Below are 19,620 nucleotides of genomic sequence, written 5' to 3'. Positions count from 1 at the left end.
CATGTTAACTACAGTTTAGGACTTTGTTTCCAGTTTTCTTTTGTTTGTTTGTTTTTTGTGAGAGTATATAGACAGAAATCTGGGTTCAAGAATTACTAGGGTACTTACATTATTTCCCTCTTTAGTCTAAGTATGGTATTTATTTAAGACATAGTTAGGTTCATTTGTCCTCTTGATTCTATTTTGCTTTATGCACCACCTCTTCTATTTCTCTTCTAGTGGCAAAAGACAACATGGTCATAACCATGCTAATAATTATACTCACGTCCCATCTCTTCTGTCCACTTTCTCTGGGAAAAGCACCTCATTAGTTTCTGATTTATTCTTCCTGTGTTTCTTTTTGCTCAAGTGGGCAAACATATGCATGTTTTATTTCCCCTTAATTTTTACAAAACCTTCAGTACTGTAAGTGTCCTTGTCCACGTTGCTTGTTTCCATTTACCAATATATACAGATGTTTCTCCATATTGATTCATAGATATGTTTGCTTTTATTTTTTCACAGTTGAAAATTACTCAATTTTATTGATGCTCTTTAGAGTTTCCTGTAGGGGTCCTAAATTGAGATATTGATGATGAGTCTCCTAAATGCCACTGAATTGTGTATCTTAGAAGGCTAAAGTGGTCAATGTCATGTTTTGTATATTAAACTTTATTAAAAATTAAAAAGAGAGTAAGAATTAATCTCTGCATAAAGCACAGAAAAGAATTACAAAATAGTAATAATGTATGATTAATAAGTTAGTAGAGGGGTAATGGAATATCAAATTTTAAATGAATATCAAAAGGGAGAAAAACGAGAGAATAAATGGGAAGCAGGTGTATTGGATAGTTATATGGAAAATACAAACTCAAATACATTATGATTACTTTAGATGTCAATAGAGAAATAGCTCAAAAATAACAATTGTTGCTGCACATGAAAAAAACAAAATCTAAATTCATTTACACCATTGACAAAAGGACACCTTACTGACAAATTGGACACAGTACAGTCCAAAGTGATGAGGAAAAAATGCCATGTAAAACCTAACATGAGAAAAGCTGCATCCTTACTAGATATACTATAGTAATACCCATATCTATATCTATATATGCATCTATGTCTGTAGATATAAAGTATCAATATTAATATGAGAAGTAGATGACTATTATTTTAGGCCCCATTTCTAGAAATACCTGTATCCAAATCTGTATCTATCTATCTATCTTCCTATCTATCTATCAATGTATGTCTATCTGTATGTGTATCTATGTGTATAGGTATAAAATATCAATGTTAATATGAGAAGTAGATGAAGTATTAATGCAGGACACAATGTTAGAAATATCTCATTTTAAACAAAGTAGTGTGCTTTAAATGCATTTTTAAAAAGCATGTCTCTCTTTGGTTGAGAATTTTGCTTTGTAGCACATGTGCATTTTGATAGTTTAATTATTCTGATCATGGCTGATTGCAGTCAGCCAGCATGACATCATTGAATGTGAGTTGGGAGGATGTGTACATAATGAACCTGAAGCTGACAAAAGCCAGCCTAATATAATCAGTTCAAAAAAGAAAGGAAAGTTCACCAGTAGTAGATCATAACACTAAATCAGGTGTCCTCATAATACATAATAAAAATACATGAGGAAAAACTGACATATCTCAGTGGAGAAAAAAACAAATTCATAGTTAAAATTGTACAACAGGTTTTGCAAAAGATTTTGCACATACCTTATAAGAGATGATGAATAAGTGAAAAATCTTGTTTAGGAATAAGGAATTATAAACAATCCAAGTAGGAAATGTGACCTCACTGACATATGAACTTCTTCAACCCTGTTAACAAACATTGTAAGGCCTGCTTTATATCTCTGTTCCTCAGGCTATAGATGAAGGGGTTCAGCATGGGGGTAACTACCGTATACATGACTGAAGCAATTATGTTTTTGGAATCCCATGATGAGGACACAAAGTAAACACCTACAATTGTCCCGTAGAATAAAGACACCACAAGGAGATGGGAGCCACAGGTAGAGAAGGCTTTCAAGAGTCTCCTGGTCGAGGGAGCCTTCAGGATGATGGTCCCTATACGGATATATGAGCCCAAAGTAATACCCAAAGGCATAAGTAAAATCATTCCTCCCTCAGTGAGGATTACCAGCTCATTGAGGGAGATGTCTGAGCAGCTGAGCTTCAGGAGCGCATTGAGGTCGCAGAGGAAGTGTGTGATGACATTGTTGGCACAGATGGACACTCCGACCAAGAGGACAGTGTGCAACAGTGCATGGGCACATGAAGTAATCCATGAGGCAGCCACCAGCAGCACACACAACTCTTCCCTCATGATGGTGTTATAGTGTAGAGGGTGACAGATGGCCACATACCTGTCATATGCCATCACTGCCAGAAGGAAATTGTCAACACTACCGAAAAGTATGAAAAAATACAACTGAGAAATGCATCCCACATAGGGGATGGATTGTTGCTGAGTCTGCATGTTCATGAGCATCTTTGGGACAGTGACAGATGAGAAAGAGACATCAGTGAGGGCCAGGTGGCTGAGGAAGAAGTACATGGGCGTGTGCAGGCGGGAGTCCAGCCTGATGAGCAGGATGATGAGCAGGTTGCCCAGCACCGTGGTCAGGTACATGCCCAGGAACAGGGTGAAGAACACGCCCTGGTGCTCTGACAGGATGGGCAGCCCCAGGAGGAGGAACTCAGACACGCTGCTCTGGTTCTCAGGCTTCATGCTGCTCTTCCATCTTCTGGGGATGAGGAAGGTGTGGGACTCTCAGAATCCTGGAAATACAACCAGGATCATCACATCTCATACTGTAATTTTCTGGGAAATACACGACTTTTTAACGATACACTCATTAAGTTTTTGTACTAGTAAATGTGTGCATCTCTGCTGTCACCCAATCTGGTTCCAGGAAAACAGAGCCCAAAAAGTAGCCAAGAAGACCTCATGGCACAGAAGCAGGAGGCGTTAACTGTTCCATTCGGCCATTACTTACTGAACATGGAATCTGTGTTGGAACCTCTACTAAGGACTGAGATGCCACAGTGAACAAGAAAAGCAAGGTCCCCATTTCTGGGAGTTCAGATCTTGATGAGCATGGAGGGATACTTTGTACACTGGTCCAGTGAATACATAATTCACTGCAGCAGAATTGGAAGATGAGCCCTGAAAACGGATCAATTGTGTCTGCCTAAGTAAACATGAGACTCCAGTGCTGAGGTGATGTTGGAAAAATGTGATTCTCTGCCTGTGAACCTATGAAGTCCCATGAACCCACAGCTGTAACCTCAGGGACATTCCAGAAATTTGTTGCCATTTAAAGCCACTTGATGCCACAATACCTCCAAAACCAGAAAAGTCCACAAACTGTCTTTCATAACAGTGCTGAACAGTTTGGTGAACATCTGAGTACTGGACTGAGGTTGTCACCTGTGTTCCCTAACTATATCCACTCATCAGACTTATGTTCCCAGATTTCACAACCACTTCACAGCTGCACTAAGATTTTGTGGCCTTTGACCTATATTGCAGCTTTTAAAAACAGAAACAGAAATGATACAAACTCTGTAGGCACAGAGTAGTACACTGGTGGGCAGAATGGTACACACACATGTGTATCTGTGTGTATATGATATGCAATATATAATATATAAATGACATATATGTGTTACCATTTTCTATACCTCACAATTACCAAGTACTGGCTGCTTCATGGGGTTCAGCCTAATACATGTGTGTAATCAGCACCCATGCTTTAAACCATTTCACACAGAAACTTCCCGTTTGTTGGTTAGGGGAGCCAAGCATGATATGTTGTTTTGGAGCTGTAAGGACTCCAATTCGTCCAAAATTTTCTTAGTCTGCTTACTAATTTTGTTCCTTCACATTTGTATACGCTCCAAGTGACAAAAATTCTCCAATATGTACAAATTTTCATACAATAAACAATTCCTGAAAGCCTCTCTAAGATTCACAGGGAAGTGTAATTCTTTCTACTTTATAGATGTAAACCAAGGCCAAGGATTTAAATAACTTTCCAAGGTCACCACTATTTGAAGGTCATTCTGCTCAAAGTTCTCACAGCAGGATGCCTGGAATGCCTTTTGCCTGGGATGTTTAGTAAAACTAAAGAGTTGCAACATTCTGAGTGACTCAGTCACACTCAGCTACATGAATATGACAGCAGGTCCATTTCCAGAAACAGGACGTTTTTTGGAGTTTGGTTCTCTCAGCTAATGGTGCCCCACAATGAGGACACTTAAAGAAAAGTCAAGGTCGTTGATGCATATCACACACACACGGAGCTGATTTGTGAATATTACTTACCTGGTACCAAGTTCCTACCCTAAGGTGAGGAGAGCTTATAACATACACACACATACATACAAATCATAAGAAACACACAAATGAGGCATACAGAACTCACATTGATGGACAGATCACCTGCAAACACACTCACAATGCACATCAACACACTTGAGTCATGACACACCCAGTAAACGGCTCACCACATGTACACTGACACTACACACATGTCATCAAAAATACACAAGGCCAAAAACAAAATAATCTCACAAGAAACAAATGCAAACGGCACATATGCACCCCCACCACACATTGACCACAACAGGCAGCACACACCCTCCTATTAAAAATGAGGGCATGCTTCTACCCCTTCTGACCCATCTCCTTCCTGGGGGAAGGCCATCACCTTGGGGCAGGTTAGCCTATTCAGTCACAGGTGCCCTCATTAAACCACCACAACATGCTCTGCACATGGTAAACCACAATGCCATGCACATGGTCACACAATAGGCCACTATACAGAGCACAACATCAATATACCCTCCTGCTCTCAGACACCACTGTGTCCACCCACGGACACAGTTCACATGTGCACCAGCACATGCTGCTGAGCAGAGGTGTGACCCTTCTCTGACCTGACCTTGGCTCCTCTGAGGTCAGTCATCTTCCTGTCCAGCACCAGAGCCAACAATGTCACCTCTGATGCTCAGCTGTGATGCCAGTACCTATGATCACAGGCATGAATCAGGAGTCCCTAATCACAGGCAAGAGGCTGGTAACTTGGTATACATCAGATAAAACGGGGCCAGGATAAGTCTAACTCACGAAGAGTCAGGCTGTGAGTCAGGTACCTGTTCACACACGTGTGCATACACGTGTGCACACAAAAGCAACAAACAGAATGTGCACAAGCATACACAGTACCTGAAGACACACAGTCATGAACTGAGAGTCTCATCCATGAATCCACCATCACACAGGCAGATCTGTCCATCAGTGCAGACATCCAGCCTCTCTGACCTGTGCTGCTCATCTTTGGTGAGTTCAGACACCTCCTGCTCCAAACTGTTACCTTGCTCTTCAGGTTTCCCTCAGGAGTCCTAACATCGACAGAAACAGAAGAAACATCTGGGACCTTGGCACTTCTACAGACTTTCATTTTGTTTAAACAGCTTCAGAGAAATCCCTTAAAAGATAACCCTTACTAATGAGAGACTGGCACCCAGTCCCCAAGCTTGTGGCTAATTTCTGCCTGCCCTTTGGGGAGCTGGGTGTCCAAGAGCCAGAGGGACTAGAGTCCTAGGAGACAGTGTCCCTGATTCCAGTGATGCCTGGAATCCTTTCTTCTTGGGCATGTGCCAGCTGGCACAAAGGACCTTCAAGTTCTTATTTCGAAATGATTTTAAAGATACAGAAATGTTATAAAAGTGATGTCAAGAATTCCTGGAAGGGCCCTATCCTGATTCCCCAATGTTTAATATTTTACTATGTTTACCTTTTGTGTGCATGCATGTATTAATGTAAGTATGTTTGAGGCTTAGGTTTTCAGAAGGTATGCCACAATGCATGTTATTAGGAGACATAGGATATTAATTTTTGCATTTAGTAGTGTTTGAATTCTTGATCAATTGACTATGGTGGTATCTGGCAGGTTGCCTTCTAAAGTGACTATTGTTTTAAAGTTAGTATTTTCACCTGGTTATTAATAGGTATCAGTTGAGTAGATAATTTTGATGATATATAAACATAACTTTTCCCTTATAACATTTCACCCACTATATTTAACATCCATTGGTGATTCTTTGTTTTCTTTCTTTTTTAAAAAAATTATATTGTTTGATTATGCTGTTACTGTTGTCCCAGGTTTTTCCCAATTTTCGCCCTCACTCAGCACCCCCCACTCCCTTAGGCAGTCCCCACTGTGTTGTTCACATCCATGCGTCATGAATATAAATTCTTTGGCTGCTCCATTTTCCTTACTTTACATCCCCATGGTTATTCTGCAACTACCTGTTTGTACTTAACTCTCTCACCTCTGCATCCAATTCCCCACACTCCCCTCCCTTCTGGCAGTCATCAGCACACTCTCCATATTCATTATTTTGTCTCTGCTCTTTATTATTGTCTAGTCTGTTTTTCAGTTTCAGTTGTTGTTAGATATGTGTTTATTGCCTTTTTATTGTTCCTAGTTTTTCTCTTCTTCTTTTTCTTAAATACGTCCTTTCAACATTTCATATAATAATGGCTTGCTGACGAAGAACTCCTGTCATTTTTTCTGTCTGCGAAGTTCCTTATCTGCCCTTGGAATCCAAATGATAGCCTTGCTGGGTAGAGCAATCTTGGTTGTAGGTTCCTGCTCTTAGTGATTTTGAATATTTCTTGCCAATCCCTTCTAACCTGCACAGTTTCTTTTGAGAAATAGGTTGATAGATAGTCTTATGGGAACTCCTCTGTAGGGAACTACCTGCTTTTCTCTTGCTGCTTTTAAGATTTTCCCTTTATATTTAACCTGTGCATTTTAATGATGATGCCCCTTAGAGTGGGCCTCTTTGCATCCATCTTGTTTGGGACTCTCTGTGCTTCTTGGACTGGCATATCTATTTCCTTCACCAAATAACAGAAGTTCTTTTTCATTGTGTTTTTCCAAATAGATTTTCAATTTCTAGCTTTTTTTCTTCACATTCTGGCACCCCACATGTGAAATGTTGGGACATTTGAGGTGGCTACAGAGGCTCCTTAGAGTATCCTTGGTTTCATTTTTTATTCCTTTTCCTTCTTGTTGTTTTTTATTTCCTAAAGTTCCAAATCACTGATTTCATTCTCAGCTTCGTCCAGACTGCTGTTGTTTTCCTTTAAATTGTTCTTTATTTTAATTTGTGCATTCTTTGTTTCTGACTGGATTTTTTTTATTCTGTTGAAGCCCTATCTAAGTCCCTTGAGCAGCTTTATAGTCAGTATTTTGAACTCTGCATCTGATAGAGTGCTTATCTCCATTTTGTTTAGTTCTTTTTCTGGAGTTTTATTCTGTTCTTTGATTTAGGCCTTGTTTCTCTGTGTACTCATTTTGTCAGTCTCCCTGTGTTTGTTTCTGTGTATTAGGTAGAGCTGCTATGACTCCCTGTCTTCTAGAGTGGCCTAATGTTGTAGGTGTCCTGTAGGGACCAGTAGCACAGCTTCATCTGTTATCTAAGTTGGGTACTCAAAGTGTGTGCATTTTGTGTGGGCTTAGTATACTCTCTTCTTGTAATTGAGCCTCAGTTGGTGCTGGCAGGTTAATGGGAATGCTTTATGCAGGCCAGTCACCTGTAAGGATTGGCTGTGACCACTTACCACCATCCTTGAGCCTCTGTGGAGGATCAGCTGTGCAAGAGCCAGGAGATGGTGCTCTGACATGGTCCGTAGCTGTGCACTGGATGCACAGGCTCTGAGGTTTCTGATGTGGTGCAGGACAAGGTTAGCTGCCTCCTGTGTTCTGCCTGAAGTTACCCTGCGTGAGCTATCAAGCTACCTGAGATGACTGCTACCTGTGCTGGCCTTGGAGGTTCCCAAGCATAGCCAAGCTCTGAATTAAGGCTGGCTGCTGCTAGTGCCAGACCTGCGGCCACTTAGCAAGAGGTATGGCGGATGGTGGCTCACTGAGGCCAGCTTTTTGCTTGTTTGAGATGATTAGGACGTTGTGAAGCATGAGCCAAGAACAAGCATTCCCATGCAAAGTCCACTGTTAACAGCCTGTGTGGGTCCATGAGTTGGGTGAGAGAGAGTCTCAGGGGATCTCTAGGGCAGGGCAAACAGTGTAAGGCAGGTGATGGAGTCTCGGATATGACACCCACATGTGAGCTCTGTGGAAGGAGGATTAAGAAAAGGGACAGTGGCCTCTGCCTGCCTTTTTGTCTCGAAGAAAACTGTTCCCCACCTCTCACTTTGATGCCAGACACTTCAGTTTCTCCCAGTGTGCCACTGGTGCCTCTCAAACTGCTAGCCCAGTGCTGGAGCCCAGAGGGAGTGAGCTTGAATCCATACGTGCTGTCTTTAAGAGGAAGTGCTTGGGACTCTAGAAATTTCTTCCCTCATCTCAATCTCCTCTGATTTTTGCAGACAGAAGTTATGGAGACTTGTCTTCCTGGCCCTGGAACTCTAGGCTGGGGGCTGTTGTGGGATGGGACTCCTTGCTCCTGAGATATTCCTGTATAATTTTTATCCACCAAATGTGGATGTGGGACCAGTCTGTTCCACATCTCCACCCCCCTATATCAGTGTGGATGGGTGTGGTTTCTTTAATTCCATACATGTCAGACTTCCACTCAACTTGATTCCTGACAGTTCTGAGTAATGGGTGTTCCGTAGTTTAGTTGTAATTTGATGTGTTTGGGCAAGGAGGAGAGCTGTGTTTATCTATGCCACCAGCTTGATCTCACTGGTGATTCTTCTCTGACAAGATTATCACAAATGTGATGGCCAGATGATAATGTTTCAAATACTGTCTTTTTCCTCTGTTTATTAATTCTGTTCTCATATAAGAAGGAAGTTACCTTTATTCCCCACTCATTTGTTTTCTATTGGTTTATATCATTATGGGCTCATGGATTTTTACTTATTATTCTCTGAGTTATAATTTATTAATGGTGTTATTCATTTGGAACCTCTACGTGTGTTTATTATTTACAAGGATTCTAAATAATATCAGAGAAGTCAACTAGGGAATATATACAAAGGGAACACAAGAAGTAAAACCTTGAAACCAAGGACAAAGGAATGTTTATCCATGGGGGTGGGTCAGGAATGGTGCAGAAAGAATAAGGAATGGGAAAAATGTGTATATATATATATATATATATATATATATTAGATACTTTAGTCTAATTATGATATTTATTTAAGATAGAGTTAGGTTCATTTATCTTCTTGATTCTACTTTGCTTTATTCACCACTCTTCTATTTATTTTCTAGCAGCAAAAGACAACACGGTCATAACCATTGTAATAATTATACTCATCTTGCATCTCTTCTGTCCACCTTCTCTGGGTAAACCACCTCATTAGGTTCTGATTTATTCTTCCTGTGTTTCTCTTTGCTGAAATGGGCAGACATATGTATATTTTATATCCCCTTAATTTTTACAAAAAGTTCAGTAGTATCAGTACCCTTTTGCACATTGCTTGTTTCCATTTAACAGTATATGCAGATGTTTCTCCATATTGATTCATAGATGTCTTTGCTTTTATTTTTTGACAGTTGAAAATTACTCAATTTCATTCATGCTCTTTAGAGTTTCCTGTAGGGGTCCTAAATTTGAGATAGTGATGATGAGTCTCCTAAATGTCACTGACTTGCATATCTTAGAAGGCTAAAGTGGTCAATGTCCTGTTTTGTATATTAAACATTGCTTAAGAGTTAAAAGAGAGGTAAGAAGTAATCTCTGCAAACAGCCTAGAAAAGAATTACAAAATAGTAATAACGTATGATTAATAAGTTAGTAGAGGTGTAATGGAATATCAAAATATATATGAATATCAAAAGGGAGAAAAACAAGAGAGAATAAATGTGAAGCTGGTGTATAACAAAGTTATGGGGAAAATATAAATTCAAATACATTATGATTACTTTAGATGTCAGTAGAGAAGTAGCTCCAAAAATAACAATTGTTCCTGCACATGAAAAGAACGTAATCTAACTTTATATACACCACTGACAAAAGGACACCTTATGGACAATTTGGACACAGTAAAGTGTAAAGTGATGGAAAAAATGCCATGTAAAACCTAACATGAGAAAAGCTGCATCTTTACTAGATATACTATAGTAATACCTATATCGATATCTATATATGCATCTATGTCTACAGATGTAAAGTATTGATATTAATATAAGAAGTAAATGAACCTTTATTGCAGGCCCCATTGCCAGAAATATCAAAATCTGTACCTATATATATATCTGTATGTGTATCTATGTCTACAGATATAAAAAAACAATATTAACATGAGAAGTAGATGAAGATTAATACAGGATCCAATGTTAGAAATATCTCCTCATTTTAAACAAAGTAGTGTGCTTTAAATGCATTTTTAAAAAGTCTGTCTCTCTTTTGTTGAAAATTTTGCTTTGTAGCACATGTGAATTTTCTTTTTTTTTTTATTTTAATCATTGTTCAAGTACAGTTTTCTCCCCCCTACTCCCATTCCAGCCCACCCACCCAACCCTCCCCCCTTCCCCCATTACCCCCCACCCCTAGTTTTTGTCCATGTGTCCTCCAAATTTGTTCCTGTAATCCCTACCCATTCCCCCCTGGAATTCCCTCTTCTCTCCCCTCTGGTCACTGCCAGGCTGTCCCCTATTTCAGTGTCTTTGGTTATATTTTGCTAGTTTTTTTTTGTTTGTTTTGTTTTGTTGTTTAGATTCCTGTTAAAGGTGATATCATGTGGTATTTGTCTTTCACTGCCTGGCTGGTTTTACTTAGCATAATACTTTCTAGCTCCATCCATGCTGTTGCAAAGGGTATGAGCTCCTTCTTTCTTTCTGCTGCATAGAATTCCATTGTGTAAATGTACCATAGTTTTTTGATCCATTCATTTACTGATGGGCATCTAGGTTGCTTCCAGCACCTAGCTATTGTAAATTGTGCTGCTATGAACATCGGGGTGCAAAGGTTCTTTTGTATTGGTGTTTTAGTGTTCTTAGGATAGAGTCCCAGCAATGGAATTGCTGGGTCATAAGGCAGATCCATTTTTAGTTTTCTGAGGAAGTTCCAAACTGCTTTCCATAGTGGTTGGAAAGCACTTTCTCCACATCCTCTCCAACACTTGTTTTTTGTTGCTTTCTTTATGATGGCCATTCTGACTGGTGTGAAGTGGTATCTCATTGTGGTTTTAATCTTCATCTCTCTGATGGCTAGCGATATTGAGCATCGCTTCATGTGTCTTTGGATTTTCTGTATGTCCTCCTTGGAGAAGTGTCTGTTCAAGTCCTTTGCCTATTTTTTAATTGGGTTACTTGTCTTCTTAGAGTGCAGTCATGTAAGTTCTTTATATATTTTGGAGATTAAACCCTTGTCTGAGGTATCATTGGCAAATATGTTTTCCCATATAGTTGGTTCTCTTTTTATTTTGATACTGTTTTCCTTAGCTGTGCAAAAGCTTTTAATTTTGATGAGGTCCCATTTGTTTATTCTTTTCTTTATGTCCCTTGCTCTAGGACACAAGTCAGTGAAAAAGTTTCTGGGTAAAATATCTGAGATTTTCCTACCTACGTTCCCTTCTAGGACTTTAATGGTGTCACATTTTATATTTAAGTCTTTTATCCACCTTGAATCTATTTTTGTATAAGGTGTAAGTTGGTGCTCGAGTTTCATTTTTTTGCACGTAGCTGTCCAGTTCTCCCAACACCATTTGTTGAAGAGGCTATTTTTATTCCATTTTATGTTGCTGCTTCCTTTGTCAAATATTAATTGACCGTAGAGGCTTGGGTTTATTTCTGGGCTCTCTGTTCTGTTCCATTGGTCTATGTGCCTGTTTTTATGCCAGTACCAGGCTGTTTTGATTACAGTGGCCTTGTAGTATAGTTTAGTGTCAGGTATTGTGATTCCTTCTACTTTACTCTTCTTTCTCAAAATTGCAGCAGCTATTCGGGGTCGTTTATGGTTCCATATAAATTGTTGAAGTGTTTGTTCTATGTCTGTGAAATATGCCATTGGTACTTTAATAGGAATTGCATTGAATGTGTAAATTGCTTTTGGTAGTATGGACATTTTAATGATATTAATTCTTCCAATCCATGAACACGGTATATGTTTCCATTTGTTTGTGTCTTCCTTGATTTCTCTCCTCAGTGTTATATAGTTTTCTGAATACAGGTCTTTTACCTCTTTGGTTAGGTTTATTCCTAGGTATTTTATTTTTCTTTTTGCTATTTCAAATGGAATTTTTTTCTTGATTTCTGCATCTGCTGTTTCATTGTTGGTGTACAGAAATGCCTTTGATTTCTGGATATTGACTTTGTATCCCGCTGTTTTACCAAATTCATTTATTAGGTCAAGCAGTTTTTTTGTGGAGTCTATAGGATTTTCTATGTACACTATCATGTCATCTGCGAACAGTGACAGTTTTGTTTCCTCCTTTCCGATTTGGATTCCTTTTATTTCTTTTTCTTGTCTGATTGCTGTGGCTAGAACTTCCAGTACTATATTGACTAGAAGTGGTGAAAGTGGACAGCCTTGTCTTGTTCCTGTTCTTAATGGAAAAGATTTTAATTTTGCCCATTGAGTATAATGTTGGCTGTAGTTTTCTGATATATGGCCTTTATTATGTTGAGGAATGCTCCCTCTATTCCCACTTTACTGAGTGTTTTTATCATAAATGGGTGCTGTACCTTATCAAATGCTTTTTCTGCATCTATTGATATGATCATGTGGTTTTTGTCTTTGCTTTTGTTTATGTGATGTATTACATTTACTGATTTGCGAATATTGTACCATCCTTGCATACCTGGAATGAATCCCACTTGGTCATTTTGTATGATCTTCTTAATGTACTGTTGGATGCGGTTTGCCAGTATCTTGTTGAGGATTTTAGCGTGAATGTTCATCAGCGATATTGGCCTGTAGTTTTCTTTCTTTGTTGTGTCTTTATCTGGTTTTGGAATTAAGATGATGTTGGCCTCATAAAAAGAGTTTGGGAGTCTTCCATCTTTTTGGATTTTTTGAAATAGTCTGTGAAGGATAGGTGTTAGTTCTTCCTTAAATGCTTTGTAGAATTCTCCTGTGAAACCATCTGGTCCAGGGCTTTTGTGTGTTGGGAGTTTTTTGATTACTGCTTCAATTTCTTTTGCTGTTATTGGTTTGTTCAGGCTTTCTGCTTCCATTTTGTTGAGTTTTGGGAGGTTATATTTTTCTAGAAATTTGTCCATTTCATCTAGGTTTTCAAATTTCTTGGCATACAGCTCTTTGTAGTAATTTGTTACAATCCTTTGTATTTCTGTGGTATCTGTTGTAATCTCTCCTCTTTCATTTCTGATTGTGTTTATTTGGGTTTTCTGTCTTTTTTTCTTGATGAGTCTGCTTAAAGGCTTGTCTGTTTTGTTTATCTTTTCAAAGAACCAACTCTTGGATTCATTGATCTTTAGAATTGTGCTTTTAGTCTCTATGTCATTTAATTCTGCTCTGATCTTGGTTATTTCCTTCCTTCTGCTTGCTCTGGGCTGTCTTTGTTGTTGTTCCTCGAGTTCTTGTAGACGTAGGGTTAGGTTGTTTGTTTGAAATGTTTCTAAATTTTTTAGGTGAGCCTGTATCGCTATGATCTTCCCTCTCAGGACTGCCTTGGCTGTGTCCCATAAGTTTTGGGTTGTTGTGAGTTCGTTTTCATTTGTTTCCAAAAACCATTTGATTTCTTCCCTAATATCATTCTTGACCCATTCATTGTTTAATAGCATGCTGTTTAATCTCCATGAGTTTGAGTGTTTTGGGTTTTTTTCCTTGGGGTTGGTTTCTAGTTTCAGTCCCTTGTGATCCAAGAAATTGCTTGGTATGATTTCAATTTTTTTGAAATTGTTGAGGCTTGTTTTGTGACCTATCATGTGGTCAATCTTTCAAAATGTTCCATGTACATTTGAAAAAAAAAATGTGTATTTAGCTTCTTTGGGATGGAGGGTTCTGTAAATATTGGTAAAGCCCAGTTCGTCTAGTGTATTATTCAATGCCTCAATGTCTTTGTTGATATTTTGTTTGGAAGATCTGTCCATTTTTGATAGAGGGGTGTTAAAATCCCCCACAATAATTGTGTTGCTGTCCATATCTTTCTTGAAGTCCTCTAAGATTTTCTTTATGTATTTGGGTGCTCCTATGTTGGGTGCATATATATTTACAATATTTATGTCTTCTTGGTGAATTCTTCCCTTGCGTATTATGAAATGACCTTCTGGGTCTCTCCTTATGGACCTTCTTTGGAAGTCTATTTTGTCAGATATGAGTATTGCTACCCCGGCTTTTTTTTCCTGTCCATTTGCTTGGAAAATTTGTTTCCAGCCCTTCACTTTCAACCTGTGCAGCTCTTTTATCCTGAGGTGGGTCTCTTGTAGACAGCATATGTGTGGGTCATGTTTTCTTATCCAATCAGCTATTCTATGTCTTTTGATTGGAGCGTTTAATCCATTTACGTTTAAGGTTATTATTGATAGGTACTTATTCATTGCTTTTTATGTACGTGTGATCCCCTTTTCTCTCTGAAAAGAGAGAAAAGGACTCTCTCTTTTCCTTTCTTTCCTTAAAGCAGTCCCTTCAGCATCTCTTGCAGAGCTGGTTTTGTGGAGGTGTATTCTTTTAGACTTCTTTTGTCTGAGAAGCATCTTATTTGGCCTTCTATCTTAATTGAGAGCCTTGCTGGGTAAAGTAGTCGTGGTTGCAGGCCTCTGGTTCTCATTACTTGGATTATTTCTTGCCATTCTCTTCTGGCTTGGAGTGTTTCCATTGAGAAGTCAGCTGTTAGCCTTATTGGGGCCCCCTTGTATGTTACTTCCTTTTTCTCCCTTGCTGCCTTTAAGATTCTCTCTTTGTCTTGAAATTTTGCCATTTTAATTATGATGTGTCTTGAGGTGGGCCTCTTTGGGTTCCTCTTGATTGGGACTCTCTGTATTTCCTGTATTTGTGTGACTTTTTGTCTCATCAAATTAGGGAAGTTTTCCATCATCACTTGTTCAACTAGGTTTTCTATCCCTTGTTCTTCTTCTTCTCCTTCTGGTATCCCTATTATGCGGATATTATTACGTTTCATATTGTCTTGCATTTCTCTTAATCCCTCTTCATTTTTTCTGAGCCTCTTTTCCTTTTCTTGCTCTTTCTGGGTGTTTTCTTCTATTTTGTCCTCTAGCTCGCTGATCTGATCTTCTGCTTCATCGATCCTGCTTTTCATTCCTTCTACTGTGTTCTTCAGTTCAGAAATTGTATTCTTCATTTCCTCTTGGCCCTTGTTGAGAGTTTCTATTTCCTTTTTTATGCTGATGTAGTTTTCGTTGAGTTCATTGTAGCTTCCCTGTAGACTCTCGTAGCTCATTGTGAGCTCATTGAGCTTCCTGACAATCACTGCTTTGAATTCAATATCTGATAGTTGAATTGCCTCTGTTTCATTCAGCATTCTTTTTGAGGCTTCCTCCTTTCCTTTCATTTGGGGATTATTTCTTTGTCTTCCCATTGTTTGTGAGACTCTTCTTGTTCGCCTCAGCTTCTTATATTGATCTGTTCTGGCTCCCTGGGTTTATGATGTGAACTTCTTTAGTAGAGTAGCAGTGAGTTTTAGTGGTGCTGTTTCCTTGACCCCCCATGCTCGCTGGTCTTGGGCTGTCGTTTAAGTTGGCTTTGTGCTTGCCTTTGGGTTTTGATTGTTGTTGAGTCTTTCTTTGGTGGTTCCTTCCCGCCAGCTGGTTAAATGTGGGTCACTCTGTCCACCACCTTCTGTATTTTGCTGTGCTGGTGAGGGCAGGTTGTGTTGAAGCTGGATCTTCTGTGTGTACAAGGTTTAAAGAAATCTTGTTCAGTTGTTTGTATTGGGTACTGTCTCTACTGTTTAGCTGTATTTCCAGATAAGTCCTGGATTGAGGTTTGTGTGGTTACTACTCCCTCCTTCACCTTCTTCTGCTGTTACCTGTTAGTGGTTCCTTTGTTGTTGGGTTTCCTCTTCCAGTGGGTATCCTGGTGTTCACCTCCTCCACCTATTCTTTTTTGTCATCAGTTGGAGGGGGAAGGCAAAATGGTTTAAGACAGCAACAGAGAATTCTATGCTATTTACAATAGTAGCAAGTAGGGAAGATATAGGAGATCCTTTCACTATGTATAGTGTTAACCGTGGTCTTCCACCCAGCTAGCTGATTTTTAGAAAGGATGGAAAGAAGATAAGACTCTTGTTGGGGGAGGAAGGATTGTGAGTTAGATCTATAAAGCAGAGAGGGTGTGGGCGGTCAGATTCTGGGGTAAGGTGAGAGTAAAGGATAGTAAATAGGTGTAGTGTGTGAGAGAATAGAGTTAACCACTACAGTAATAGCGTTCAGGAAACTTTGAAATGGGCTAAGATCTGGGTGGAGGGTGTTATGAAGTAATTACAATTGTATGGAACAGCAGTTATTTACAATAATATTATGGCAACATTCATATGGCAGAGTCTATGAGATCTAGATAACATGGATAGGGAGTACAGAACATCTAGTAGTGTGCTGATGGTCCACAGGTGAGTTAATGGACAGTAGATTAGTAATACAGTATAGAAAGAGATATCAGGGGAAAGCTGTCAGGTCATACAATGAAACCAGCCTAGCAAAGCAGGCTATACAAAAATAAGAGGGATATACAAATACTGTTTAAAAAAAAGATGTAGGAACACTGGAAAAATAATAATAATACAAATATGCAATAACTTGCAGGTTCTCTGTAATAGCAGAGTGACATTTATCTCACTGTCCCAGCTGTTGTGATGCCCCTTCTTTGGGTTCAACTTTGGTCTTTTCACTGATCCAGGATTTTGTCACACTTGTAGGTATTTAGGAAAAAATTTAAGAAAGTAAAAAATAGAAAAGGCAGACGAAAGCAGGAAGAAGAGATAAAATTGGAGGACAGGAAGGAGGAAGGAATAAAGCAAGAAATCAGGTAAGAGAGGAAAAAGAAATCAAAAGAGAATAAAAACAATAAAACTTAAAAAATTAAAAATTGTTTAAAAAATAGAATCAAATTAAAAAGTCTCTTGGTTTCAAAGTGGCCAAACTGGTTTTTCTGCTCTTCCTGGTTGAAGCAGACTGAAGGATGATTTGTTTGGCTTTTCTTCCTTGGCCCGTGGAGTTCGCACTGGCTCCTCAGCTTTGGGCCCTGGGTGTGGGAATCAGGTCTTTCCCCAGGGTTACTGCTGTGGGTTGCTGTGCGGGGATGCTCTCCTTGCAGGCGCCGCCCTTGCGCCGGTGCTCCCGCGAGTGGGCGCGGCCCGTCGGCCACGGCCCGGCCCGTCTGCCGCCGGTGCTGCCGGTGCTACCGGTGCTGGCGCGGCCGTCCGCCGCCGGCCGGTGCGACTGGTGCTCCCGAGAGCGGGCACCCGCGTTCTCACAGCTGGGAAGCAGACAGGCTAGAGCCACTAATCATTTTAGGAGAATTCCCCAAACAGTGTCTGTGTCTATTCACTCCTTCCTCTTGAGAAATTCCTCCCGATCGAGCCCGCCGCTCCCCACAGTGGCCTGGCTTCTCTCACTGCCAAAGCTTCAGCCAGAATGGTGACCGCGGGAGTCCGGGTCCACTGCTCGACTCGGCTCTGGTGTCTACCGCCTCTAGGGCACCGTCTCTGCTGCTCACCACCCTGGTGTGTTTGCCGGCATCTGGATTCCTCCCAGAGCTGCTCAGACCTTGCTCGGCTGGGGAGGGAGCAGTTGATCTGGCTGTCTCCCACTAACCCTATGGTAAACACAGCCGCGGCCCCCGGGCCTGGGGCTGCAGCCCCAGGACCACACGCTTGTCCTGGGACCTTACCTTGTTGTAGCACTCCCCTTAGGAACCGTTCTTTGTTCTTTCGGTTCTGCCATAATCCTTGGTCCTCTGTTTTCAAAAATGCTGAAATATGTTCATTGCTTGCCTTTCTACTCCATAGATTGGTCAGGATTTTCTCCCCTGAGCAGAGGAAAGCCAAATCTGCTCCTTCCTACTCCAACGCCATCTTAGATCCCACTGGTGAATTTTCATAGTATAATTATTCTGATCATGGCTGATTGCAGTCAGCCAGCATGACGTCATCGAATGTGAGTTGGGAAGATGTGTGCATAATGAACCTGAAGCTGACAAAAGCCAGCATAACAGAATCAGTTCAAAAAGGAAAGGAAAGTTCACCAGTAGTAGATCATGACACTAAATCAGGTGTCCTCATAATGCATAATAAAAGTACATAAGGAAGAACTGACATATCTCAGTGGAGAAAAAGACAAATTCATAGTTAAAATTGTACAGCAGATTTTGCAAAAGATTTTGCACATACCTTATAAGAGATGATGAATAAGTGAAAAATCTTACATAGGAATCAAGAATTATAAACAATCCAAGTAGGAAATGTGACCTCACTGACATATGAACTTCTTCAACCCTGTTAACAAACATTGTAAGGCCTGCTTTATATCTCTGTTCCTCAGGCTGTAGATGAAGGGGTTCAGCATGGGGGTAACTACCGTATACATGACCGAAGCAATTACATCTTTGGAATCCCATGATGAGGACACAAAGTAAACACCTGCAATTGTCCCATAGAATAAAGACACCACAAAGAGGTGGGAGCCACAGGTAGAAAAACCTTTCAAGAATCTCCTAGTGGAGGGAGCCTTCAAGATGATGGTCCCTATACGGATATATGAGCCTAAAACGATAGCCAAAGGCAAAAGTAAAATCAATCCTCCCTCAGTGAGAATGACCAGCTCATTGAGGGAGATGTCTGAGCAGCTGAGCTTCAGGAGCACATTGAGGTCGCAAAGAACTGGGTGATGACATTGTTGGCACAGATGGACAGTCGGACCAGGAGGACAGTGTGCAACAGTGCATGGGCACATGAAGTAATCCATGAGGCAGCCACCAGCAGCACACACAACTCCTTCTTCATGATGGTATTATAGTGTAGAGGGTGACAGATGGCCACATACCTGTCATATGCCATCACTGCCAGAAGAAGATTATCAACACAACTAAAACATATATAAAAATACAACTGAGAAATACACCCTGGGTAGGAAATGAAGAAGTGATGAGTCTGCATGTTCATCACCATCTTAGGGACAGTGACAGATGACAGAGAAATGTCAGAGAAGGCCAAGTGGCTGAGGAAGAAGTACATGGGCGTGTGCAGGTGGGAGTCCAGCCTGATGAGCAGGATGATGAGCAGGTTGCCCAGCACCGTGGTCAGGTACATGCCCAGGAACAGGGCGAAGAACACACCCTGGTGCTCTGGCAGGATGGGCAGCCCCAGGAGGAGGAACTCAGACACGCTGCTCTGGTTCTCAGGCCTCATGCTGCTCTTCTGTCTGCTGATGAGAAGGAGGTTTGGGAATCTCAGTATCCTAGAAAGACAAGCAGGACCATCACATCTCATACTGTAATTTAATGGGAAAATCATGAAATTATCCCCTTATTTTTTATTGTTTACACCATTACAGTTCCCATTTTTTTCCCTTTCCTGAATGCACCAAATACACACTCCCCCACTCCCTTAGGCTATCACCACAGAATGGGTCATGCATGTATATTCTTTGGCTAATCACTGCACCTGCATGGAGCCATTGACCTACAGCTGTAAACTCAGGGCCACTCCAGAAA

At 40.4% G+C, this 19,620-nt stretch overlaps 1 protein-coding gene across 1 annotated transcript; it reads right to left on the bottom strand.

Moving 5' to 3' along the window:
- Positions 1 to 1,590: 1,590 nt before the first annotated feature.
- Positions 1,591 to 19,346, bottom strand: LOC114491030 (olfactory receptor 1J4-like). Its single transcript, XM_028505187.2, has 2 exons — positions 18,819 to 19,346; positions 1,591 to 2,735 (listed from the first exon to the last, which is right to left on the bottom strand). The coding sequence occupies exons 1-2, from the start codon at positions 19,313 to 19,315 to the stop codon at positions 1,796 to 1,798; spliced, it is 1,437 nt and encodes a 478-aa protein (XP_028360988.1). The 5' UTR covers positions 19,316 to 19,346; the 3' UTR covers positions 1,591 to 1,795.
- Positions 19,347 to 19,620: the final 274 nt, after the last annotated feature.

This window comes from Phyllostomus discolor, chromosome 3 (genome assembly GCF_004126475.2).
Source record: "Phyllostomus discolor isolate MPI-MPIP mPhyDis1 chromosome 3, mPhyDis1.pri.v3, whole genome shotgun sequence".
NCBI classification, from domain to species: domain Eukaryota; kingdom Metazoa; phylum Chordata; class Mammalia; order Chiroptera; family Phyllostomidae; genus Phyllostomus; species Phyllostomus discolor.
Note: the sequence above shows the minus strand (reverse complement) of the source record. Positions and strands in the feature narration are given on the sequence as shown.